The sequence below is a fragment of the Melanotaenia boesemani genome, chromosome 14 (assembly GCF_017639745.1).
Source record: "Melanotaenia boesemani isolate fMelBoe1 chromosome 14, fMelBoe1.pri, whole genome shotgun sequence".
Classification (NCBI taxonomy): Eukaryota; Metazoa; Chordata; class Actinopteri; order Atheriniformes; family Melanotaeniidae; genus Melanotaenia; species Melanotaenia boesemani.
The window spans coordinates 11,578,791-11,605,671 of NC_055695.1; the positions used below are offsets into that span (position 1 = coordinate 11,578,791).

Consider the following 26,881-nt stretch of genomic DNA (forward strand, 5'->3'; position numbering starts at 1 on the left):
CTCCCCCAGGCTGGCATGTATGAGGCTGTCAATGAAGTGTACAAGGTACTGATCCCAATCCATGAAGCCAACAGAGATGCAAAGAAGCTAGCCACCATTCATGGTAAACTACAGGAAGCCTTTAGCAAAATTGTTCATCAGGTAAATACACAACTTGCCATTCTCCAGTAGTGTGAGCTGACAAACTCACTGAATTTAAGTAAAAAAACAAAGACATTTATGTCTCAATGTGGACCAAACTTGTTTCATTTTAGTTATCTGGCTTCTGCTATTGAAATATTTTTTTATTCTTGGTTTTATACACTTTTTTTTTCTTATTTATATTTATATCTAGCAAGAGTTGTTTGGTCAAGTTGTTTTGACTTGATTTTTTTATCCAACATATTAACTATAATGTTAATGTAGAAAAGTCCAGTAGTATTGAGCGTTTAGATCCTTCCTTTAATCTAAAACTTAGTCTAACGAGCAAAAATAAACTTGCATTCATCATCATCTTGGCACAAGTAATGACACCAAGCACACAGTGACTCATGATGTTATTTTGTCATTTTAATTCCAGTATGTTAGTACTGTCTATCTATTAGTATTGTCTATCTATTAGTAGTGTCTATCTTGGGCTTGATACCTGAGGTTCCTTTTGTTTGCGTGTGATTTATAAGATTAAGGACACACGAGTTGTTGGAAGTGGCTCCAATTTAGTTTTTCTTCATTGGCAATGATGTGACTTACAATGATTGTTGGCATGGTTACAGTGGTTACATCATAACTGCTTACTATTTGAGGATAATAATAATTAGCCTAAAATGTCTGTTCTCCAGCTTGACAACTTAGTGTCTTGGATTAGTTTTGAAGTGCTCAGTTTCCTTCTTGTAACATCCTGTGTGTGTACCACACTGTGTGTGTGGGGAGGGTTGTGTATGTTTTGTTGTTCACATGTCCTGTATTCTCTTTGTTACACAGAGTACTGGCTGGGAGGTAGGTGGTCAAATAGTTCCTGCTTGGCCCTGCTCGTGTTTTTCTTTTTGTATTTTTATTTACTCGCATCTATTTATTTGCCAGCTGTGGGCGTTCCGTTGCTCTCTTTGCTTTGTTCCATACATCCGGTCCATTAACATCTGCAGGCAATGCCAACTGTCTGCCTCACTGGAGACACTTGCTGTACAATCAGCAACATCCTCATCTGTTTTCCTGTTTCCTCACTCCTTTTTTAAGAGGAGCTTTTGTTATCTTTTTTTTTTATTTTTTATAAACGTGACAGTGCTGACAGGCTGTGCATGGAAGCTGTGGTGTGACACTAATGACAAAAGTCTACGTGAATGCATCACCTGCACAATCTGCACGTTACCCATCCTCTTCTGTCTGTCCACTGGTGCATCAGTCAACACACACTTATTGACTGGCACCATCTGCTGTCACATTTCATCTCATCCTCATCCACAGGGCTCGATTTCAGTGCACTGTTAAGACATGAAGGGTGCCTATAAGCTTAGCCATGGATCATTCTCACAGCACACAATTTAGTGAGTCTTTTGAAACAAAATGTACCAACCTTTTGGTCAAACTGGATTCAAATGTCTAAAGCAGTGAGGTTTTTTTTTCTTTTTTTTTCACCCCACTCGAGAGTTTTCAGCCTACAGTAATCTAAGGGTTACTTGATTTATCCATTTTGATTTTGGTTGCTATTCTTATTCTTTCGTTTAATAATTTGAACTAAATCGATCCCTGTTTATTTTTCATCCAGTCTGTCCTTTTGTAAACAGTATTAACCTCTGAGTTCTCATGTTTTTGCATGAATTGGATAGAACTCTGTGTTTCCTTTGGAAATGCACTAGGAGTGCATGGTGTGTTGAAGTCTGTAGACATTTTTCATCTTTTTAATTTTTCTTCCTTTTTTTTTCATCACAATCTGCCTTTGCATGTTCTGGATTTTTTTTTTCTTTTTTTTTTTTTCAAAACCAGAGGAGATATTTTTGCTGTTGTCTGTTAGTTTGTGTTACTTTTGCAATTATCTGGGGAAACCCAGTCCTGATTAAAATTTGTTCTGTTTTCTCCTTTTTTATTTTTCCGGTTGCCGACCCTTCCCTTCTACTTTACTTAATTGTGTCTTTTGGTAAGTTCCTTAGTTTTCAGGGCATCTTAAATAAAGCTTAAATTATTATTTTAAATCTTTAGCTGAATGAACAATAAATGCTTTTTTTTCTTATAAATCTGTATAAGAAATATTGCAGCTTATATTACCTCCTTTATCATTAATGCATACACCTACAGACCTACATGTTTTGTACCTCTTGACGCCTACTGGTTGAGCTACTGGTTAAAAGTCTATGCAGAACAAAAGTTTTGGGTTTTTCTGTCACTAAGCACAGGACTATTTAAGGGATCTATATTATTCCATTTTTGGTCAGAATACCACACAAAGACTAAATGGCTTCTTTTTCCACGCTGAATTTGCTACACTATTTGCACTAACATATTTTTCAGGGTGCAGATTGACCCACTCATGCAGCCCTCTCTCCTGCAGGGTCTGCCTCTTTTGCAATGCATAGTGTTTAATAACCCCTTGAAAAATAGTGTTCCCAGATAACATAACTTATAATTACAAGCCTGATAGCTAATACTAGCACTCACATCAAACTCCTCTCACACTAGCACACAATGAAGTGACAGAAATACTTAAGTTTATTCTCAAAAGCTTAAATGCCCTTAGTCTGTAGTTTAGTAATAGACAGTTGGTGCTGGTCCCTCTTCTAGACACAATCTCTTTAGTACTCAAAATCTGAAATAGTCCAGGTTATTGTAACACTTCACCATAGAACCTAATGTACAGCTGGTTTGTGCATAATTGAAAGCTTGTAACTCCTCCATCTCCTGTGGGCTCTGTAAACTCAGGGCTTTATAGCCTGTCTATTCCTGGGTGTCTTATTTCAAATTAGAAGCCCTATATTAGAGGACATAAAACACTTAACAAAGAACTAGCATAGCATTATACAGTGCCTTGAAAAAGTATTCATACCCCTTGAACTTTTTCACATTTTGTAACCTTACAGTCCCAAACTTGAATATATTTTCTTGAGATTTTATGTTATAGACCCACACAAAGTAGCACATAATTGTGAAGTGGAACGAAAATGATGCATGGTTTTCAAAATTTTAAATGAAAATAAATCTAAACTTTTTAGATTTATATTCATTTAAAATTTTGAAAACCATGCATCATTTTCGTCCCACTTCACAATTATGTGCTACTTTGTGTGGGTCTATCACATGAAAAAAAACAAAACAAAATAGACTGCTCAAAAAAATAACACTGAAATAACACATCCTAGATCTGAATGAATGAAATATTAAACACTTTATTCTTTACACAGTTGAATGTGCTGACAACAAAATCACGCAAAAATTATAAATGGAAATCAAATTTATTAACACATGGAGGTCTGGAGTCACACTCAAAATTAAAGTGGAAAAATACACTACAGGCGGATCCAACTTTGATGTAATGTCCTTAAAACAAGTCAAAATAAGGCTCAGTAGTGTGTGTGGCCTCCACGTGCCTGTATGACCTCCCTACAACACCTGGGCATGCTCCTGATGAGGTGGCGGATGGTCTCCTGAGGGATCTCCTCCCAGACCTGGACTAAAGCATCCGCCAACTCCTGGACAGTCTGTGGTGCAACGTGGCGTTGGTGGATGGAGTGAGACATGATGTCCCAGATGTGCTCAATTGGATTCAGGTCTGGGGAACGGGCGGGCCAGTCCATAGCATCAATGCCTTTGTCTTGCAGGAACTGCTGACACACTCCAGTCACATGAGGTCTAGCATTGTCTTGCATTAGGAGGAACCCAGGGCCAACCGCACCAGCATATGGTCTCACAAGGGGTCTGACGATCTCATCTCGGTACCTAATAGCAGTCAGGCTACCTCTGGCGAGCACATGGAGGGCTGTGCGGCCCCCCAAAGAAATGCCCCCCCACACCATTACTGACCCAGTGCCAACCAGGTCATGCTGGAGGACGTTGCAGGCAGCAGAACGTTCTCCATGACGTCTCCTGACTCTGTCACATCTGTCACATGTGCTCAGTGTGAACCTGCTTTCATCTGTGAAGAACACGGGTCAGTGGTGAAGTTGCCAATCTTGGTGTTCTCTGGCAAATGCCAAACGTCCTGCACGGTGTTGGGCTGTAAACACAACCCCCACCTGTGGACGTCGGGCCCTCATACCACCCTCAAGGAGTCTGTTTTGGACTGTTTGAGCAGACACATGCACATTTGTGGCCTGCTGGAGGTCATTTTGCAGGGCTCGGGCAGGTCTCATGCTACCACTAGAGTGAAAGCACCGCCAGCATTCAAAAGTGACCAAAACATCAGCCAGAAAGCATAGGTGAAGTGGTCTGTGGACCTGCAGAACCACTTCTTTATCGGGGGTATCTTGCTAATTGCCAATAATTTCCACCTGTTGTCTATTACATTTGCACAACAGCATGTGAAATTGATTGTCAGCCAGTGTTGCTTCCTAAGTGAACAGTTTGATTTCACAGAAGTGTGATTGACTTGGAGTTACATTGTGTTGTTTAAGTGTTCGCTTTATTTTTTGAACAGTTCAAGTTCGTGACTGTAAGATCACAAAATGTGAAAAAGTTCAATGGGTATTAATGGTTTTTCATGGCACAGTAGTTTTTATTAAGTTAATTTAACAGGATGCTTTATTTATAAATTTTTTCATATATATTTAATATATATGCTTCCTAATACAAAAAACAAAATGGTTAATAGTAAATAATTTGTTGTTGTTTCTTGGCGTCAGAAGGTGCTTTTTTTTTGCTACTTTGTTCTATGAAGATGTCATATTTGATGGCGATACAATTTGATGAAAAATCTGTGGATTATAGCAGCTGCTTCAGGTTTATCTCATCAAGACTGCAAACTGGAGGCTGTTGACATGCTGACTTTTGTTCTGATTTTGTTGCTGTTTACATTCCTCAGTAGATTTGCCTACACCTGCACAGGGTACTTATTAAATAGAACAAGGAGATTTCTCTAATTTTTAATCAAATTATGTCCCATGTTTTCTATGAAGGGCTATTATGTGGAGATTGCTAGTTTAAGTGAAGAATCTCACTGTTTCACAGTTCTATGAATGGACCTTTTCAATGCCCGACTGACAAAAAGCTTTTCAGATCAAATTTTCTATAACTTTTTTCATCAGTGTACTCATAAGGCTCCACAGAAAAGAAGCCACCAGTTTTGGATTAATAAAGTCCAATCCAGCTTTATTTAAAAAGCACTTTAAAAAAACCGCACCACTGCAAGTGCTGTACAGAAATTTAAATTAAAAAGGCCACAGAAGACTGGAAAACTTGCTTCCTTTGTTGCACTCCATTTCTGTTGGCGGCCCTTAAATGTGCTGCTACAACTGTGCCTGATGGTATTATCTGAACATACTGTAGTTGGGATGTAGTGATGTCAAGCCACAGACAAAACAATTTTAAAGTGATAAAGGACAAAGCGCTTTGGTCAGAAACGTAAGACAACTGTCACTTTAAATAACAGCTAGAATTCTTTCGATTGACTCATTCCTCACTAAAATATACATGACTGTCATCTGATCTGATCTTAAAGAATGACCAAAGTTCCTAAATCCATTCCTAAAAGGGTCTGAATTCCTATACTCAGTAAGTCCTTCAGTCTTTAATCATTAAATTTAAAAAATGCTTAAGAAATCTGTTTTTGTTTTGTGATAAGAAATTAGCTGAATCTATTTCAAAGCGTATAGAATATAGAAAACTTCAAAGGCTCTGTAAACTGTCCATCTGTAATGCACATCTAGCTATCCTGAAAAAAAGCTGATAATGTGAGAATAAAGCATCGCGTCTCTGTCCAGTGTCTCATTGGGAAATGCCAAATGTTGATTCCCAGAAGTCTTTTTTATAATTAAACATCTAACAATTTGCTCTGCTCACAGGATGGGAAGAGGATGTTTGGTACATACTTCAGAGTTGGATTTTATGGTTCAAAATTTGGCGACTTAGACGAGCAGGAGTATGTGTACAAAGAACCTGCCATCACAAAGCTGGCTGAAATCTCTCACAGGCTAGAGGTAAACTCCACCTGCAGCCTCTCTGTTCTCTTATTATTATTTAATTATTTATTTTTTCTAAATATCGTTGTATTTATATGTTGGCATTAAATTTCCTTTACTAAGAAGTGAAAAGACGCTGAGTCATTTTTGGTTTTAGGGTTTCTATGGGGAGCAATTTGGAGAGGACCAGGTAGAAGTCATAAAGGACTCCAATCCTGTAGACAAGTGCAAGCTGGACCCCAATAAGGTTAGTGTTGACTAAAGCACACGCTTCCTTGCAGATTTTATTAGCAAAAACAAAACAAAAAAAAACTACAAAAAACAAAACATGCTAATTTAAATATGTTCTTTTTTTTCTGCAGGCATTCATCCAGATCACGTACGTGGAACCGTACTTTGACACGTACGAGATGAAGGACCGCATCACCTACTTTGACAAGAACTACAACTTGCGTCGTTTTGTGTACTGCACTCCCTTCACCCTGGACGGGAGGGCCCACGGGGACTTGCACGAACAGTTCAAACGCAAGACCATCCTCACCACCTCGCACGCCTTCCCTTACATCAAGACACGGATCAACATCATCCACAAAGAAGAGGTAGGTGAACAGTTTACCAGCTGTTAACAGGAAAAGGTGACGGTGAGTTACTGTTCCCACCAAGCAGTCGTCTGTACTTCATAGGTGGAAAACAACATACCATTCTGTCAAATATCCATGAAGAAGACATCGGTGGCTGTAAAAATAAAAGTGCACTTTGACTGTTGTATTCCAGATTATATCCACACCCATAGAGGTGGCGATAGAGGACATGCAGAAGAAGACGCAGGAGTTGGCTTTTGCCACCCACCAAGACCCTGCTGATGCCAAAATGTTGCAGATGGTACTTCAGGGATCAGTGGGCACCACTGTAAACCAGGTAAGACATAAAAAAAGAGAAGTGAAGGAAGTTGTGGCTTGAACTAAACAAGTTGTGTGTCTTTCTAAGGGTCCTTTGGAGGTAGCTCAGGTGTTTCTGTCAGAGATCCCCAGTGACTCAAAACTGTACAGACACCACAATAAGCTGCGGCTGTGCTTTAAAGATTTCACAAAGAGGTACACTGTGAAAGGGGGTGGGTGGGTGGGGGTGGTATTATTCAGTATTATTCTGACTGGAAGTATTATTCAGAATTTACATGCCACTGTTGTGCCAACGTCCCTTCCAAAGGTGTGAAGATGCCCTTCGAAAGAACAAGAGCCTGATTGGACCGGATCAGAAAGAGTATCAGAGGGAGCTGGAGAGGAATTACCACAGACTGAAGGAGGCGCTGCAGCCCCTCATCAACAGGAAGATCCCCCAGCTTTATAAACCTGTCCTGCAGGTCAATTCGCACAGGTAAGACAAAACATGGTTTGTGTGTGGGTGTGCACCAGAGTGCACACACACTCTGGTGCACTCTGGTGAGCTAATTAATTGCTGTGGATGTTCCTTAAAATGAGTCTTTGTTTTTGCTTCTGTAACAACCATGCAGCAAACGGACAGCTTGACAAGGTAGTTTTCAGACTACATTGTGTGTTGTGTTTCTGTCAGAGCTGTTCTAGAAGAGAGAAGTAAATAAGGATAGTGTAAACAAAGCAAGACTAGGAACGATGTTCCCCCATTTTTTATTTTTTTTTTATTTGTGTAATTTCTTTTTAATTACTTTTTTCCCCAATCAGTCACAGATGCATTTTGTAATTCATCTTGTTTTATTGCATATATATTACAGTAAGTTAGACTTTAACTAGGACTGCGCAGCATGTAAAGATATATTAAGTATTAACTTGCTTAATATCAGTATTGCAAACACAAAGAGGAAGCACAGCTGTATCAATGAGGGCTGCTTACCAATAAGAAGGCTAACTAGCAGACACAGGTAAGGTGGAATCCAGCCCTCGTTAACTCACCTGAGATTTCCACCATTCATTTCTTATTTGTTTACATATGTGTATGCAAATCGGGTTAAAAAAAAAAAAAAAAGACCTAATTTACCCTTGAGAGGCAGTTTTTACATCAGGCTGATCTGGCAACTGATCCAATGAGACAATCCTCAGACAACAAATCCAGTTAATAGTCTTCACTGTTTTTAAAGAGCTGAATTTTTTCATTGTAAATAAAATATCTTTTTCTACATTTGCAGAGATTCCTTCAGCAGAATGAGTCTTCGCAAGCTTGATATGTGAAGATGAAGAGAATGCACTCGCACACACATTGTCCTACACAAAGACATAACAGAAATTGCAATATTAATTTATTCTCAAGTGTAAATAGGAGTGTCTCTTGGATGGTGGTTAAGTGTTTAGGAAAGCGTGTAAAAAGAAAGGCTAAGAGTTACAGCTTGGTACGTCATTCCAGTGTCTTAATTTGTTTACAGACAAACTGTTACACAATCAGCAAAGTGAACAAGTGGATCTGAGATTAAATAGACACCTTGGCATTTAATACTTCTGTGGTTGTCATTTGTTACAGTAGGGATGTTGGTCCCTATGCTACCTGAAAGAAAAGGCTAATGTTCACCCTGACGCAGACAAGTAGCTGTAAGCTGACACACCGCTGAATATGAAGAACGCTCTGAGAACAATTCAAGTGCCAAAAATCCCTTTTTTCAGCCAAATTTTTTACAAGTGTCCCAGAAAAGGTACAATTTTAAAAGTCAAGGTGTCTTTTTAATCATGTACGATGTGTCAAAAACTGTATTCAATTTAATGTGTGCACTTTTTTATTATGGTGTAGCAATGCATTTTACAACTTGAAAGTTTATGTATTTCAGTCGAGGGAGGAAAAAAAAAAACATGCAAAAAAGGTACCAGTATTTATCATGATGCTTTATCAATTTTAGTTGAAGCAACAATGTTTTAAAGTTAGGTACTTCAAACATCCTTGTATAATTTTATGTAGTTTGTTTTATTTTAAATATTTTACTAAATAAATATTTTAATGTTCACAGGGTGTGATGCGATTCTGTTGCTCTGCTTATGATAAAGATTAAGATGGAACAAAGCCAAAAGGACAAGAAAAAGTTTAAAGAATGCCAGCATCAGTGAAGAGGATGTGCAAGTACAAACTTTATTGCTGATAGTGTGGACCCCCCAACACAAAAGTGAATAGCTTGGACGGGATACAATTTCACAGGCACATCTAATAGGGTTTTTATTTTATATTAAATCTTCAAATGAAATACTGAAGTTTCACATATCCTGTGATAATAGCTTACAAAATATTACTTATAAAAACAGCTAAATTATAAGTGGGTCAAACACTCAAATCATGATCTAACAACACTTCTACTCAGGTGCTGGAAGCTACACTGTTACAGGTCTTAGAACAAGCGTTCATTAAAAACTTATTAAAAGACTTAACAGGGACACATTTCTAGTCAGGTTCAGATGAAAGGAAATTATGCTGACTATTTAACAATAATTTAAGTTGGCAGCTCAGCTGGGCATGTATGGGGACATTTTGTGCTGGTGTTTGAAAGAGGGCTCCACAAACAAAATATCAAACGACGGAATATAATGGTGGCATTTTCCTCCGATTGGGTGATAGATTTCTCTAATCAGTGCCATGGTTCAGGCAGCCTTAAACCTTAAGACATAAACAGGAATCGTCTAAGCAGCTTGCTAAAATATCAAAGAAAAGATCCAATGAAACTCTTATATTAAGTCTTTTTTTTGTTTTTAATTTATTTCTCTTGAAGAAAGTGGAAAAACACTGGAGGTAAGTGATATGAGGTAGGAATCTGGATCTCACTGTGCAGGGCTTTTTCTAAATGTTTTCTTTTCACATCAAAGTTAAAATCCCAGGTTGCAGGTTCAGTTTATACTAAAATAACTTACTGATGAAATCTTTGTTTCAACTTGGCACACTGAAAAGTCTGATATCTGAAGAGTACAAAGTAAACTGAACTATTCCAGTACCAACACCACCTTTTATAAGCTTTGAATTAATTATACCAAACATTCAAATATCTGCTGCTGGTGTGACTGTAGTCCAATATGGCTGCCACCATCATCACAAATTTTAACCATGATGTGTCCAACGACATGAACTCAGACCAGAGATCATTCCAGAGGGAAAAAAGGTGGGTGAACTGTTTATAAGAAAATATAAGGAAAAAAAAAATCTAGAAAAGCCAGAACAGTCAAAGTTTTTTTGCATTTTAACTTAATGAAACTTTAGTTTAAAATGCTTTTTCCACTTTGTAAAAATAAACTAAACTTAAACTGAGTGAAAAAAAAATCTTTGTTTAGATCAATGAGTATTAAAACCAGTGTCAAAGAAATTACAGTACAGACAGCAAAAATCACGCATTTCCACACAGCTGGTTTCTATGAAATGGGTCTCTACACTGAAAAGATCTTGGTCCCACAGGAGACATGCTGCAAAGTACAACCAAGATAACTTTTAAGATGGTCAAAGTTTAGTTTTTTGCAGAGGAGCAATAAATCTGTCTTAATTGCTAAAAGGCCTGTGTTTATTTTAGTGCCCATGTTCAGTCACTCTTTTGTAGAACAGCAGGTAAGGTGTTGATGAGGAACATGTGTCAGGAGAGCAGGTGCGAAGAAAATCCTCTTCCTCAAATAAACGCACCTCAGAGTCATCAAACAGCAGCCATTTACCCTCATATTCCAGCAGGTTGTTGAAAGCCTGCTGCTTTAAGGCCTCCATCCCACCACAGGAAGAAACCTGTGTCTCCTTTGAAGCATCTGACTCCTCTTTAAGCCCAGCTTCAGTGTTTTGACTGGAACTACTGATTGTCTTTCTTCGTTTTGATCCGTTAGCTGCCCCGCCTGTGTCGGCTTTTTCTGTCTCTTTGCTGCCGTTTCGAAGCTCATAGCTGGACAGACTCCTCTGCCCTCCCAACAGTCCAACGCCACCCTCTGATCGCTTTTTGCTTCTCGATTTAGAGTTAGCCAAACTTGCACGTCTCTGTCCCCTTGCATTCAGGCTGAAAGACACCTCTCCATCATCATAGTCTTCAACTCCATCTTTCTGTACTCCCTCTTTGCTTTCTTTCTCCTCCTTCTCCACTTCTGTTTCTTTTTTGTCCCGCAGCCAGAGCCTCACGTCCTGTACATCAGACATGTGAATGTAGGTGGTGTAGTGGCCACTGCTGATGGTGACGCCACTGTGCATGACCACAGCAAAGAGCTGATACTGCTGGCCTTTAGTGGATGAGGGCTTTGTACACCACTCTTCCAGGGACAAGGTTAAAGGTGTCTGTAAGGGAGTATTCACCTTACAGAGGCCAGCATACGGGTCCATCCTGTGAGGAAAACAAAGGGATAAGGTAATGATACAGACACCAAAATTCTAGTCCCCATTTATTTAAACATGACCCATCTACTGGAACTGTGTGCATCTAAAAGGATGGATTTGTTTTAAGTTCATTGACTCACTCTAAGCTGTTGGCAGAGAAGCGCTTCAGGTGGATGGTGATGACTTCAGGAGTTTTGTCAAACAGCAGACTTCTCTCAGCCTCGGTGTAATGATGGCAGGTTTCACAGAAGTATTTGTCCTCTCCAACAATCCGCTCTACTGAGGCAAACTGAGCAATGGCCCATTTTAGAGTCTTCAGCTCTGGTTTGGGGTCCGGAGAAACTGGGAATAAGAAGAAAAAAGTAAATAGCATAAATTTTTCTGACATAATTTTTGGGGTTGTACTTTTCAGATTAAAAGAGATAATTTCTGTCATTTCTTTTTCTATAAGAAGCCATATTAATAATAAAGACGGCCCCAAAGAGCCAAATCTCTGCAGTCATTTGAAATTATTACTTTGAGTAAACCAGTTTGCTCCATGTTCAGAGCTTTCACTGAGTAATGACACTGGTACTTCTACAAATATGTTTTGTTCAGTCTTAGAATAAGTAGCATGTCCTCACCTTCAGAGAGGTTGTCTGGGCTGATGGGTTGGTCATCAAGCACTGGGACACTGATGTCCTGGAAGTCTTCTTTCCGCTCAGTGAAGCTTTCACACTCCAGACATCGAGTTCTCAGAACCAACCGGCCGTGGAACAACTGTTCCATCAGGCCCAGGTCCTCTGAATCAAACAGAAATACACAAACACATGGCTGAGTGATCCAGTCGAATGTTTGGTTGGCACTAGTAAATACTACATTTCGTAATTTTTGAAATTTCTTTGCTAAAAACCTTTAAAAATGTTTAATTTCTCATCACATACCTTTATGTTTCTGTGCACTCTTGTCTTCAGCTGTGGTTTGAGGTGGCAGGTCTTGTCCAGCTTTCTCATTTGGCCCATCTGTTATACCTTTTTCCTGCTCTGCTTTGTTCTGGTTCTTCACAGATGTGGAGCTGATCTTTCCCACGCTGCAGAACTTGGAAAAAATACTTGGCTGTTTTCCAGATGGTCTCAGCCAGCTCAGCTTAGCTCTCTTCTTCCTCTTTCCTTCTGTCTCCTTAGTGGCATTTTCCCCTTTCCCCTCATTTCCTCCCTCTTTATGCAATTTCTTACCCCCCTCCTTCTCTGCCTCCTCCTCATCTTTATTCTGATTGCTTTCCACTGGGAGGTCACTGGAGGACTTCCTCTTGGAGCGAGTGAGAGGTCCGTTTCTACAAATGTTTTCCTCTGCCGTGTCAGATTTCTTCGACTTGACAGACTTTGGCTTCTTCTTGGCATTTCCTACTTCAGTGTCGCTCTTCCTCTTGCCGCTGACTTGCTCATCCTCGTCTGTGAGAGGTCTGGATTCTGTCTTGGAACAGGTGACAACCAAATTTATGCCATTTTCCACTTTAACTTCTTTATCATCATTATCCTCCCATTCCAACTCCAGCTCCTTCCTGATGGTGTCACAGGCCTCCTGGATGTATCCCAGGAGGCACTGCAGAACCTCCTGAGCATCATGCTGGAGAAAGCCTTCATACATGGGGTTTAGCTGCCTGCAACACAAATAAATAAAAAAATAAATTGGCAGAAACACAATAATTTAAAAGATCAACTATTGGTACCAGTTTAGTTGCTTCAGCTATAAAAACATGGACATATGTTTATATTCAAATGAGTCAGGGTGAGTATTACTGAGTATATAAGCATTTGAACTAACGTAACTTGGGGTAGCACCTAACTGTTTTCTCTGTGCACTAATTTTTCTAAAATCAGAATAAAAAAGGTTGGTCTTACTTAAGTTTATAGGAAGTGCACGGCCGTTCAAAAGTTTGGGGTCACTCCCCTATTGAATCCCATGGCAAAGTGACCCCAAACTTTTGAAAGGCAGTGTATTTGAACATGCAATTCAAGTTACGACTGTGACTCAAATTTTATTTAAAAATCATAGCAGCATTACCTGAGTGTGTTCAGTACTTTTCGTGGTGGTGTGGCCAGCTCTCCGTCGGTGAAGCTCTCAGGGTTGAGCAGGATGCCAGACTGCAGCTCCTCTACTGACGTGATCAGGCTGGTGAAGCTACTGAGGAGCTCAATGTGAGCTGGCAGAGACACACACACACAATCTGACTGCTGACTTTGAGCCTGAGGAAATAAGAGAATAAATGTTAAAACAACAACAAAATCCATCTTTGAATCATGTCAGATTATAAGGTCCAGAGACATAAACACTTTCTCTTATATTGTACAGACTCAAAATAACTATTCACTTAAATCTGAGTTAGTGGTGTTTTTCTTTTTTTTGCACAATTCGCTTTGGACCAACCTCATTTTTATCGTTTTCTGCCTTTAGCTTGTCTTTTCTTTTGGAGATATCATACAGCTTCTTTATGCCTTCTTTGAACCCTGGGCAGTAATACAGAACCTGTAGAAGAAATTGAATATATGATTCATTTTTTAAACATAGAAGTATCTGAAGCCTTTTTTACAATGCTACTTTAGGGAGAGACGTTAGGGAAAGCTGCTTCTCTTTGTAGGTACAGAGGAGTGAAATGATGCTCCTGGGGATGAAGTTTAGCTCAACTGGCTGAGCAGAAGACAAAAAAGTTGGACATTTTCAGCTTGTTCAAGAACATCAACACTTAGGTTTTTATTTATTTTTATTTTTTTTTTTATCAATCTTACCATCTGAGAAATGAGATTTCTTAACCCATTACCATTTAAAAACAATGGCCAAAATGTCTTGCAGCCATACTAAATGATTTATTAAAAAGATATCTACCAAAACTAATAATAATGGAGCTGCCTAAATTTATTTAACATGGAATTTGAAAGACTTTTTTTTCTAAATCAGCATTTCTGAGCATCACAGTTTAAAAGGATGGACTTGCCTCTTTAAACAATTAAACAGGTTTCTTGCTAACAAATGTTACAAAATACATATGCAACCAGTTAGCAAAACTGCAGTTTGCAGTCACAGAACTGAATAAAACTTCCTTGATAAATGTCCCTTATTCGTAAATTTACTGAATAACTCCATCATAAAATGCTATTTATGATCCAGCTTTGATACAGAATGACTTTTGTAAGCTTTGTATTTCTGAAGGATCTTGCCTGCTGTGTTTCTGCTGTCCTTGTATCAGCAGCATGGCGGTATCAGGTTCACTGGGCAAAAATGTTCAACATTTTCATAGGAAGTTATACTTTACAACCTGAAATATTTAATGTTATAGAAGACGCCAGAATCAAATAGCTAGCAGGAATAGTCTAACAATTTCTCATCATTTAATTTGACTTTGTTCTACTGTCACTGTATCAAATAAAGTGAAATTTCCAGCAGTCGTCCATTATGATGGATCTGAATGGTCAAAAATAAGACACTGTCCCAGACAAAGCCAGCAGTCAGTAAGGGAGTCAGACTGTATGGCCTGATACACATAATTGAGAAATATTAATCCCATCTGTGAAATTCTCTCTCTGCGTTTAACCAGTCCTAGTTACTAGGAGCAGGGAGTTGCCAGGCCAGATTCTGGTGCCCGGGGAGCAGTTAGGGGTTAAGGGCCTTGCTCAGGGGCCCACAGTGGTTTTACCTCAGATGAAACCTGGTTCTCCAGACCCAAGCCCACCTCTGTAACCACAAGGCTACCACTGACTTTGCTGTTTTTAAGACATGCATGACCTCCACAGGGCTGTGATCCCTTTAAAATTCTGAGCATGGATAGTTTCCGTCCATCTTTTCAGGGGATCAGTAAAAGCCCAGTTCTCTTTGTTTTGCAGCTCAGCTCTGCCAAACAAACTAGAATGAGCACTACTCTCATTTACTTGGCTGTGTATGCACCTCTGATGCTGCTGCACTGTAACAGAGGTCTGGAACCTCTAACTTATAAACAATTAAATGATTACAATATCAATACAGTAAACAACAATCATACGAGTCATAAAGTGATATAACACTTAAATGCATTAGAAGTCACCCTACTCTGCAGTTAGGGCCTTCAGGTAGTGTTGTTCTTTTCCTGGATGTTCTTTCCTCTAAGGAAGGACATCTTATTCCAAACAAAAGCTGACATATGACACCACAGCTACAGACATTCTGTGCAAACAGATGTTACACAGGAGATCATACAAGCGCCTGCCTGTGTCTTCACAACCAAACACTGGCTCTTCTGATAAGCCAAAATTAGCTGATCTAGACACACAGTGTGTTGCAGTTAGGTAAACAACAAACATTGTGGAGCCGCCACTTATCTCCAGCCTTAAGCTGTTCTAACACAAGCCACTGCTTTGACTACTACCCCAAACACTTCTCAGTATTCAGAGAAGCCATTTTGTCGTCTGCAGGAATGACCTCTTATGTTGCAAATGCTTCTCTTCTTTGCAAAAATAGGCCTGATTCATTATAATAAATAGTGATGCATTATTTTACTTGACACAATAAAAAGTGAATACATGATAAAGGTGAGTGAGGCATGTAAATGACAACAACAGTGTACATATAAATTAAACTTTAGGACAGAGTGCAAACACACCTAAAACCATTAAAAGCACTACTTGTAAAGCAAAGACTGGCGACGAGCAGAGTACACAAGTACAAAAACAAATACCGAGATACTGTGAAACATACATTTTTTTTTTAAAAAGGTTTAATCCAAATGTTTTTTTTTTAATAAACTCACTATGCAAGTTATTGGCTCACCTGTAAGATACTGTTCAAATAGCAGGTGTTCCCCAGGTTATTAAGCCCCACAAATGGGACCAAGTTCTCTCTCTTCTCCCATGGCAGAGGAATACCAGGTGATGCTGGACAGGGAGCAGGACCAAACACCACCTGCTCACAGCTGCACAGACGTAGAAAAGAAAACAGAAACTTATTGGCTGGTAGTTGCTTGCTTGAATATTGCAGTTATTTTTATTGTTTGATAGTAAATTAAAGTACATAAGAAAAATATTTCATGTGGGGAAAAAAAGTAATTGGCTTTTGTTCCTTAAGGATGCCCTTAAAACCATTTCATTTTACAGTACAATTGTACAAGACCTTAACAAGGTGAGGTCATTCATACATTTCCAATAATAGCTACAATACTGAAGCACACTCTGACCAGAGTATCAGTACTTTAAGAAATTTAAGATGATGTATAATGCAGACAAAATGTAGTTATACATTTCTCAATCACAAATAATGTTTATCCAACCTAACAACTGCGTCTTACTTACCAATCAATGTATAATCTATTTAAAATTTGAAATATAATTTTTTCAAATATTAATATCTCAGGGACTTATGGTCTAAAAGTAGGATTACAGAACTTCCACATAATGGGTTTTGATGCATCCCTGGCGATTACAGCAAGCCTGTCAGGTCTATAATCCCATTTCTAGTTTTCCTTTTCCCAATGACTTCTTCAAAAGATAATAAAATGACAAGAGTAGTCATCATTTATGCTCAAATTTAAAAAAGGATGAAAACTTTTGTTTTTTTTGTTTTAATGAGGATGCATTTAAAAAAAATCAAGGTATCAACATCTATATCACGGCCTCATAAGCATTGTATAGTCTCCACATTTGTTGTTTAGAAGATAAAATGAAAGACCATTATCAAAACAAGGTACAGTCATAAAGCAGCATCATTAGCTTTGTTGATCTATAATAAAGTGAACAGTGGCCTTACAGACCCACCTTTCCTCAGGCTCCTCTGGTTCAATGGTTTTGGCCTCATCTGTTTGAGGTTCTGAGAAATTCAGAGCTCTTTTTGTTTCTTTCTTTTGGAAGAACTTCAGAGAAAGTTTGCTCTTCTTCACAGGACTCCCCTGCGCTGCCACAACATCTTCACCCTGAAGACCTGGCATCTTACCCCGGTAACTGGAGGGTGACTCTTTCCTACTGAGACGCAACAGCGCACCTCACTGGCAGAAAAGGGAAAATACAGACTTAATTTCAGTAGGCGCCATCAGAGCTGAACTCGAACGAACGTAACTACGCACTTAAGTTTGTGCTGTAGTTTTGCAACCGAGAAGAAGCTGGCACAATTTTATTTGTGTAGGCAATTCCTAGTTTAGAAAGCGAAAGCCAGTTACCGACTGATCCAAGCATTACATAACATATTAGCTGGCTAGCGCTAACTTAATGACACCTGTGTTGGTGACTTCCTTCTCAACAACTGGCAAGGAACCGTTACTTGTTTAATTTTAAAGAATATCGACTACAATGAAACAGGGCACACTAAAACATTGTTGAACACTTTCTAGACAACACTATAAAATTGGGTCGACGCGGTGTGGTGCTGTGAATAAGTGGGAGGAGTAAACAGACTGCACGCTTTTTGTAGTTCAAGGTAATGAACTGTTTGGTTCATACAGAGACGAAACGCTTTTAAAACGTACCCAAATGAGTCATTCCAGCTCTGCGTTTGGCGTATTTCTACAAATATCCAGTCCTTTTAACCATCTCTACTGGCGTTTGACTCTTCAGACGGTGCAGCAGAAGTTGGCGCTTTTTCCTGCTGGAAGATCTGCTGACCGTTACAATGCCTGTGAAACATGTACACGGCTTCAAATGATCTGACCAGAAAGTCTGAATAACAGGGACATTTGTTACGCAAAATATATTGAATGTGTACATGAAACCATTAAACCTGCGAAGAAAAATAGATATGGATATAATCAGAAATATTAACAATTCAGACGTCAGGCCTGGATTAAGACAACTAAATCAGTTAGGCCCACACAGCCTGTATCAGACGCCATGCTTGTAGTGTTTTAGTTCGCTGTATCAGTTTATTATTATTATTATTATTATTATTATTATTATTATTATTATTATTATTATTATTATTATTATTATTATGTTGTTGTTGTTGTTAATAATAATAATGAAATAGGAAATGGAAATTATAATTACTGCAGCATTGGATGGCTTTTTCAGTAAAATACACAGTTTTTAAACAACCTTTTTTGATTGTTTACAAACATAAACAACGTCAACGTTACGTCCTCGAACGTTTACTCTGATTCATGTAGTATTTGGTGGAACAGATTTGTAGTTTTATGCCCTGAACGATTGATTATCGTTGACTTTAGCCTATACCTAGCGATGGACTGGCGACCTGTCCAGGGTATACACCTGCTAATTGCTGAGGTAGACTCCAGCTGAATTGGACTAAGCTGTTGAGAAGTTGTGTGGATGGATGGATTGGCACACTGATTCACAATGGTGCAATTATGTTACGTTGATGAATAAATCAAATGAAATAATTTAATTTTGGCTGTGTTAATTTATTTGTAAAATTGTGCTTCAAATGGAAAATACAGCATATTTTCATTTGGAGCTTTTATACCTCCTCACAAAGCATCATTGTAGCGTTTTGTTTAGCATTTTTACTTTAATTTATTTGTGGGGATTTGAAGTAGAGCATATGCTCCAATATGAACATAAGAGCTAAATGACATAATTCAAACAGCTGAGCTGATCACTTATTTCTTTTTTTCTCAGTTTAGTTGAGAAACATCTGTCATGGAACAACCGTGTGTCCGTGTCTACTTTTCATCGGCAGGGGGCGACATTACCCAGGGGAAAAGAGATTCAAGTGTCCAGAAGGACCATCACCATCTTCACTGGACCGTCTCATCTGACAGTCAGCCTCCACGATTTTAACGGTAAGACACAATTTACATTTTCCCACTTTTCTGCGGCAATATATAGACCTATATCTATTTGATTTGCTCGCCACCAGAGCATCTATTGAATCCCCTTAGCTTAATAGTATCAGTTGCACTGTGTTGACATTAATAAGGATGCAGAGTGTTGTTGCTGGCGTGCGTTTTTACGTTACGGGGAGTATCGTAGCTTCCAAATGCTGAACAAAAATTAAACGACAGGTATGTTGTTGCATTTTTGTATTCAGCCTGTGTGGGCATGTCAAAACGACGGTATGCACGCTTCTCCTGCTGCCGGTGCTGCTGCTGCAGAGTGGCTGCTTGGTCAGCAGCAAAGATGTATCGATGAACCTGAGCTAATGTGCCCGAGCTTCCAGAAACCACTCAGGTTCTCAGGCAGCGGGGATGATGATACTGTAGTGAATATTAGTAGTTTAGGGAGAGCAAGACTTCTTGTGGGACTCCCGTCATTCACTACACAATCGTCATCCTCACTCTTACTGCCCCAGAAAGGGTTATCTCCTCAATCTCCAGCCCCAGGATGACAAAGAGTGAATGCTCACAAATTGACTGTTCCAGAATCCCCCAAGTCAGTCAGAATGAAAAACAAAAAACAAAATTAATCCAAAATGACATTTATAATGTTTGATAGTTGCTTATTGAATTGCAGATGTGATTTATCAAGATCTAACAAGAAGAGCTGGTCGGACTGTGTTAGAGATGCCCTCCCACATCCCATCTAAATCCTGACCAGGAGATGCATTATAAAGGAGAATTACTGTGTTCCACTTTCCTCATCACCTCCTGATACCATTTTCTTGAGCAAGCCTGCCACCCATGTCTTAAGTTTAAGAGCACATGGAAGCTGTTCCATTTTACATTGGATGCCACAGGATAGTGAACCACTGAATATAATCACTGGGCAGATTTGAACAATAAAGCATTCTATATGGAAGCTTACTTCTATTTATTTATGCAATACTTTTTTCTATGTTCAAAGGGGATGAAACCTAAAATTCAAAGTTGAATTTGATGAATTTGAATATGCTGCACCTGCTCTAAATGTTAGCATTTCAAAGATGTGTCTTTTCACCAATAGAGCAAGAATTTAACCCCATGGCTTGTGCTGGTAATGAGAACCTTTCTCCATGCACTGAGCAATGACATTGGCCTTTATCAAGGCAGGCTTTGTCCCAGAAGGCATGAAGCTCTCACGGTAGAGGTGGGTGGTGTGGCAACTCAAAGCCCAAGACACACACAAAAAAAAAAAAAAAAAAAAAAAAAAAAAACAGCCCCCCTCACCATAGCATCCTCCCACTCTGGCAGGAGGGGGAGAGTAGTGGGAAAATGAAGGCATGTTGAGCGACAGGCAATGGTGCACTCCAAGAATGAAAAGCATGTCCTGAAGTCTTTACCTCTCAACAACAAATTTTTTACACACACATCATGCCATGCTTTTCCCAAACCTCTTTATTAACATCACACACATTCCTTTACTCACATGCAGCATTACACTTTTTGACAAGCAGACTTGGAATATTTTAAATTGATGTGTGATTTGTTTTAAATTCTCAAATGAAAACACAAAATAAACAACTTAATTAGGGAATTATGTTCCCTAACTTGTGGGGCGTCAGCCAAGGGTGGGCGCTGCTGGGTTTATCACCTAATATTTGCAGCACTGCAGCTTAATGAAAGCACACCAAGGGCACTGCATTTAATTCATTAGCTGTAGATTTAGGCATGAAGATTGTCTTTCCTTTTTATTTGTTTCCACTGACAAGCCCGGCAGACAATTTTTCACAAGGCTCTGTTCAGCTAAGGGAACAGTTTTGTGTGTGAGTGTGTCAGTAAAAGTCAGTAAATGAGTATGCATAGCTTCACATGTGCATATATCAGGTCAGATCAGATCTCAGGCTGCACACAGAATTTCTCCCTCTTTTTCTCTGTCTGCGTACTTGGGAGCAGGCTCTTATTTGATGCATGGTGAGGAGGTGGGTGTATCCAGCACAGCCACTCCGATGTTAGGAAGCAATAGCTCTTGCATCCTACTCAGTCTGCTCTCTACTTTTCCTGCTCTCCTGTTTCCCCCAGCCTGTCTGCGTTCTAGCGTAGTACTCTCCTTTTACTCGCTGCTCTTCATCACCATCTAGGATATATTTACACTCACCCAAGTAGGTAGGGTTAGTACTGTCTTAGAGGACTTAACAGTTTGAGTTATGCTGTTAGATAAAGATATGTATTTACATCACCCTGGAAAGACGTAGAAAAAAGGGGATCTGTTGTGGCACTGCTGAAATTAAAGTTTCTTCTCTCTCTATATATATATAGCTATATAAATATATACATTTCCTTTATCCCAAAGGATACAACACAGCTGCTGAGGTAAGAGAAAGATAGACATTTTCTGCATTTTTAAAAAGTTTTTATTAATATTATTAATTCCTCTTTCTAGCTGTTTCTCTAGTTAATTTGTTCTACCTTGCTTTCCACAGTGCTGTCTTTTCTTGACATGTGTTCAACCTAATTTTTTTTTATCTGGTTCTCTTTTTGTTGTCTTTATTCAGTTACTACCACAGAAAAAAAGGAAAAGAAACAGAGAAATTCTGACCATACCATGAATACTCTTGCTTTTATCTTCTCCTTTCCTTACTTTCTGTACCAATTGTTTTCTTTATGCCCTGAGCCTAGGAATTTTCAGGATCTCTATGATAATCAGACGCTACAAGCCAGACATGCACATGCATACCATTTATGTGCAAACATGCTGACAAAGGAAATCTCTTTCTGTCTTCTTGCCTTCTATGCCCCTCTCTTTATCAGATGATCCTGTTTCTGAAGTATTTCATTAGCAGGGCTAAGTTTCAGTAAAATTCCTTGCTGGCCTGACTAATGTTTTTCAGCTGGAGCCTGATGTGTGCACATGTGCATTCATTCTTTACAAAGTAACTAGGCAGGGGATGGTGAGGAGGAGAAAAAAAGGAGAGGGGTGCTTGTTGTTTCGAATTATCATATATGCAACTTCTGCTTGATGGCGTCTGCATTAACTCACTGTGCATGTTCTGTGCATGTACATATAGTTGCTTTGTTTCCTCTCCCTCTTTCTCTGTCTATTCACAGTTAGTCTCAGTCAGTCACCGCTCTGCTTGCCTGCCTATTGGCCATGCTTGGTTGGCTAACCACAGTTACACATTAAAACAGCAAAAAGTTCCTTTTACATGGAGCATGTTCACAGGGTACCACACTGTGCCTTTGTGTATGTTGTGTGTTGTGTGTAGTGACTTAAATCTCCACTGGTGAAGATGTGGAGTGTGAAAGAACATATTTGTTGCCACTCACTATCCTCAGAGATGTGTTTGCCCCGTATTAGCGTACAGTCTCTTGCTATGAGTGTATTTATGTTTGCTCATGTGTCAGTGTGGTTTGATTGGAGGTCCAGAGGTGAATCATACCAGCTTACCTTCTGGTGGCTGCCAGAGGCACAAACTGTAATGATATTATGATGTGTGATTTGCAAATTGACTGGTGTCTGGTGAATCTGTAGAGCTGTGAAATGTCAGCCTCTCTGAAAACGAAAACAAGCAAATCTGCCTTTTTTTAAAGCTTGATTATCATGAACTTTTCAATGCCGAGCAGCACGATCTGAGCGGGGTTAAGTAATGCAAGTCTGACATAATTTTCTCAACAGTCAGAGGATTTTTTGGGGAATTTCCTTGAATTCAAATATAAATAAAAGTTAAAAGGTTTGTTTTGTGCTAGCAGCAGGAGTTTGATCAGTTGAATTCAAACTAATCTCTGGAATTGCTTATGTGATTGCAGTTGTATATGTGAGTATGTGTATAAGCTATAGGCAATAGTTGGTGTTTTTACAATCATTTTTAGTTGACAAAAATTGTCAGACAGATACTGTGATCTAATTTTTTTAGTTTTAGACTTCAGTCTTTAATTGTCACTTTGGCTTTAACTCCCACAAATCTTTCTTCTTGCAAACACCACCCATCCATTAATTTATATTCTGCACCTGCTTATTCCCGTTCGGGGGTCACATGGGGGATAGGATCTATGCCCGCTGCTACCAGGTGAGAGGCAGGTTTCACCCACTGGACAGGTCACCAGTCTGTCACAGGACCAACACAGAGACAACCAAGACAAAAAGCCACTCATGCTCACTCTCTGCTTGCAGACACATTAAAAGCAGCATGATCTGCAGTGTTGCATAAACGTTCCCCTTTGCAACAAATCTGTGAAATTAAGATTGATAGATGTTGGCTGAAATGCAACTGGTTAAACATTTAAAGTCAAGCATGCACAGTTGGACCTTAAACTACAGCAGATGGAGAACAAAGAGTGTAAAACAATGTGATCACAGGCCATCCTAAATGATCAGGCAGTTTAGGTGATTATGTAATTATCTTGCCAGGCCATCTAATGGTTAATGGCTGTTAAATAAAGACATAAATTGCGTGTCTTAGTAAAGCTTTAAGATAATCAAGATAAAATCGTACTGTTACAGAGTTGGTTCCCAGTTGATTTGGAGAAAAGCTCCTGCTGTGCCTCACATGTCTTGTCCGCAGCCACTTTGTTCGTATGGGATTTTTACTAACTCCTCTGACTTGATGCTGCTCTGTCATGTCAGTGAAAGTGGTATAGCATGCATGACTTCAACACTTTTACACATCATGCTATGTCACATCAAGTCAAATGCACCTCCAGACTTTAGTCATCACATGACTTTTTCTCCATCCTCAAACAGGAAGCCAAAGAAAAATTGTAGCACAAATGCTGTTGAACAGAGTTATCGTTATGCTTGTGTTTGATAAACTATAAAGGATAACTAAAAAATGAACAACATTTTCTGAGGTAAACCAAATCACATGAATAGTAAATTATCCCAACTTGGTTCTGCAGTGGGAACGAGGCCATTAGGGACCAAAGCCTTAGGTAGAACTGTACTACAGGAAAGGCTTAGCAGCTTAATCTGATGGAAAGGGTATTGAAGCATTGAAGCACTGAAGCAGACACAGACACATTGAGCCCACCCAGAATTTGTCGCCACTCCTGTGAGCATCTCAGGATGGCTGCTCTTATACATAACCAAAAACAGAGCTGCTGCACCATGAACAAGTAAACATAGAATACTTTTCCTTTTTTACAGCATTTTCTGAGTTTGGATTTGGGATTGTCACAGTGATGGTGATTGTAGTTTTTTATTCTAAAAATATCTGTCAAAAAACAAAAAAAACCAAACAAACTCAACATAAAACACCTGGCACATGGACCATCCTTTCCATGCCAGGGTGTCTGGCATGTTTAAAGCAGCATGTCAAGAGCTGAGATGGGAAGTAAGGTACATGGTGTCTGTGTGAAGTTAGCTGATGCCAGTAGATGCCAGTCTGTGCTCTGTGTCTACTGGCTGAGTTCCCAGCGATCCCATGTGGTTCATATTCTACAGTCTTCCACGTGCACTCTCTTCTGTGAAGGCTTCACTGGACCTGTAAATGCCTTTGTTGGCCCACACAGTGTGAGTATGTTTGTGTGCAAATATGTGTGCTAAGATGATTCCTTGAAGGGTTGTTTGGTGGTGTTTGGTGTCTGACTGAACCACACACAAAAAAGAAAGAAAGACAGACAGAAAAAATCTACTACAAAGAAAAACAGCACTTGAAAAAAAGGAACATGTGAGGGTGAGTGAGCCTTCATAAACGCTTCCTTTTAATTGTGTTTGAGGTTGAGTCGTGCTGGGCGACTAAAGGTTGGATTGCTAATTGTTTCATCTTCATGACATTCCTGGTTTTTAAAAAGACAAGCTTTCATCAAATAAGTGGCAGAATATGGCCTAAGAGGCTTTAGGCCTTCTTAGCTCTGTTGTGGGAGGGATGGGATTCCCTAAACTCTCTGTCTGTGTCAGTCAAAGAAGCTAAAAACCTCCCTCGCTGAGAACACACAGATTTATGAGAGCCAGGAGTCATAGCACACACACACACCCCAGCTGAGTGAACGCCTAGGGAGGGCACAACTAATCTCATTCTCCGCTGGCACACTAGTCATCAGCTGTGCCATGCTTTCACTGCTCTTTCTCTTACTATGTTGGTATCCCGAAGCTTTGAGGTTTATTCCTTTCTATCAGTGTCAGCAGAAGGGAAAGTTCACAGCAAGCCAGAGGTGTTTGCAACTTTGTGCCCACAGCACTTCAGATCTGCAAACCACAGCTTCCCACTGACTGCACCACTTAAAAAAACTGTATTGCTTTGCAGAAGTTTGATCAGGATGTGCACCAGTTCTTGGAAGAGAGAAAAGGGCTAATTATTAATTAACCATTTTCACTGGGAGCAATTCATTGCATGAACACAGATTAAGAAAATGTATTTCAGTCTACTTATTTCAAACTTGAAATAGGCAGAAAGAGCCAAAGACTTGATACAAGAGTGGCTGCAACTTTGTAGACTTTAACTTGTTTGTAGACTTGAGCAGTTAAGTAGTGTTATAGTTGAGGTTAATGAAGCCTGTTTGGCAGCATGGAAGTCAAGGTGGGCAAATTTCTTTCCTTGCCTGAAACCATGCTTTGTATTTAAAAGAATGTCAGCTGTTTTATATTTATCAGTACACTCTGACCTGATTTGATCTATGATTTTTGCCGCGTTTGCCAGCCTAGTTGAACCCATTTGGATCAGTATTATTCACATCATTTTGCTGGTTAGGACACTGTAAACCAGATTTGACAAACTACATCACCCTTGATTATAGTGTTTTTCTTTTCTTTGATGAACTTGCCACAGATTCACTCATTGTTTTCCTAATCTATTACTCGGTCTGTCATTTAATGCTTTACTTTGTTTTGTGCTGCCTAATCACCCTTCTTTGTGTATTTTGTGTATTTTGTGTCAAAGCCCTTAATTATCCTTATGTGATATCTCATGAACTTGTTAAAATTTCTGTGATTAAATTTTTTGTTGTGTATGAGAACCACTACAGTCTATGAAAGGCAAAAGGTTATACTTGCATAGATTTGCTTTATTACTGAACTCAACAATAGCAGGCATGTTTTTGGATGCATGTGTGGGTGACATTAGCTGGACAGGAGTCACAAGGGTAGGCTGGAGTTCACCATTGAGGGAGGGCACGGAGATCAGAGGAACAATACTGTAAGGCTTTCCCTTGTTCTTTGGTTTCAGTATGGGTGGAGGATTCTGGCATGGTTTTCATTTTCCAGAAATATATCAATGTGCATTTCACAGTACTGAACTTTTCTCTTCTAAGCATGTTTTTGAACTTCACATTCATGCATCCTTATTATGAAATTGTAAATGTTGGTAAGGACTCATGTATCATTGTAAAAAAGTTTATGATAAAAACAGGAAAGAAAAGAGTATTAGCAGCAGTCTTTCCAAGTTGTTGGAGTTTTTTAAGAACATCAACCCAAAACAAAGCAAAATTTAAAAGAAGACATTTCAAAACACTTATTTTTACTGCCAGCCTTCCAGATAAAAACTGAAAGCCAAGTTCTGCCAGAAATAATGTAAATTAGTTGGACGATTCTCAAGGACCAATGTTGAGAAACAAAAGCATGGTCCATCCTTACATTGTTTCCCCAACACTGCTCCTTAATGGGTTCCTGGCATTGACAGGCAGGAAAAAACAGAGACTGTCGTTAGAGGAGTCGAGAGGGCCGAGGGTAACACGGGACTTCCTTAATGGAACCTTCGTCATCAAGTGTGTTTTAATTGGCTGGATATAGGAGGCAGGAACTTCCTGTTTCAGTGTTGTTGGAAGTGACTACTCCCTACAACAAGAC

The 26,881-nt window shown here is 39.2% G+C and overlaps 3 protein-coding genes across 25 annotated transcripts in view; 2 read left to right on the forward strand and 1 right to left on the reverse strand.

Moving 5' to 3' along the window:
- Positions 1 to 9,042, forward strand: part of dock7 (dedicator of cytokinesis 7) — a 52,693-nt gene extending 43,651 nt beyond the window's left edge. For 13 of the 20 annotated variants that reach the window (XM_042006934.1, XM_042006937.1, XM_042006940.1 and 10 more), the window contains 9 exons: positions 10 to 141; positions 961 to 975; positions 5,973 to 6,098; positions 6,238 to 6,327; positions 6,443 to 6,679; positions 6,855 to 6,998; positions 7,068 to 7,174; positions 7,287 to 7,454; positions 8,239 to 9,042. In XM_042006934.1, coding sequence (XP_041862868.1) covers positions 10 to 141; positions 961 to 975; positions 5,973 to 6,098; positions 6,238 to 6,327; positions 6,443 to 6,679; positions 6,855 to 6,998; positions 7,068 to 7,174; positions 7,287 to 7,454; positions 8,239 to 8,281 — 1,062 coding nt within the window. In that variant the 3' untranslated portion in view covers positions 8,282 to 9,042. Of the gene's footprint in view, positions 1 to 9; positions 142 to 960; positions 976 to 5,963; positions 6,099 to 6,237; positions 6,328 to 6,442; positions 6,680 to 6,854; positions 6,999 to 7,067; positions 7,175 to 7,286; positions 7,455 to 7,590; positions 7,611 to 8,238 lie in introns of all 20 variants that reach the window. The other 7 variants (XM_042006936.1, XM_042006939.1, XM_042006944.1 and 4 more) reach the window with 2 other exon arrangements.
- Positions 9,043 to 9,150: 108 nt separating this feature from the next.
- On the reverse strand, positions 9,151 to 17,951 carry usp1 (ubiquitin specific peptidase 1). Its single transcript, XM_042006956.1, has 9 exons — positions 17,818 to 17,951; positions 17,114 to 17,340; positions 16,134 to 16,275; positions 13,764 to 13,862; positions 13,401 to 13,582; positions 12,281 to 12,996; positions 11,981 to 12,139; positions 11,498 to 11,699; positions 9,151 to 11,364 (listed from the first exon to the last, which is right to left on the reverse strand). Exons 2-9 carry the CDS (start codon positions 17,281 to 17,283, stop codon positions 10,578 to 10,580), a joined length of 2,457 nt encoding a protein of 818 aa, XP_041862890.1. The 5' UTR covers positions 17,284 to 17,340; positions 17,818 to 17,951; the 3' UTR covers positions 9,151 to 10,577.
- A 1,074-nt stretch (positions 17,952 to 19,025) lies between these two features.
- kank4 (KN motif and ankyrin repeat domains 4) overlaps positions 19,026 to 26,881 on the forward strand; it is a 72,145-nt gene continuing 64,289 nt past the window's right edge. For 3 of the 4 annotated variants that reach the window (XR_006012798.1, XM_042007029.1, XM_042007031.1), the window contains exon 1: positions 19,026 to 19,089. The gene's annotated coding sequence lies outside the window, so the exon portion shown is untranslated. Of the gene's footprint in view, positions 19,090 to 21,179; positions 21,475 to 26,881 lie in introns of those variants that run through there. The other variant, XM_042007030.1, reaches the window with a different exon arrangement.

Excerpts from the sequence above, each read along its gene's own strand:
- usp1 (XM_042006956.1), bottom strand. The coding sequence starts at position 17,283 with ATGCCAGGTCTTCAGGGTGAAGATGTTGTGGCAGCGCAGGGGAGTCCT. Across the intron at positions 13,863-16,133 it reads ATTTGAACAGTATCTTACAG|GTTCTGTATTACTGCCCAGG; the intron begins GTGAGCCAATAA and ends TTTCTTCTACAG. Across the intron at positions 12,140-12,280 it reads GAGTGCACAGAAACATAAAG|AGGACCTGGGCCTGATGGAA; the intron begins GTATGTGATGAG and ends TGTTTGATTCAG.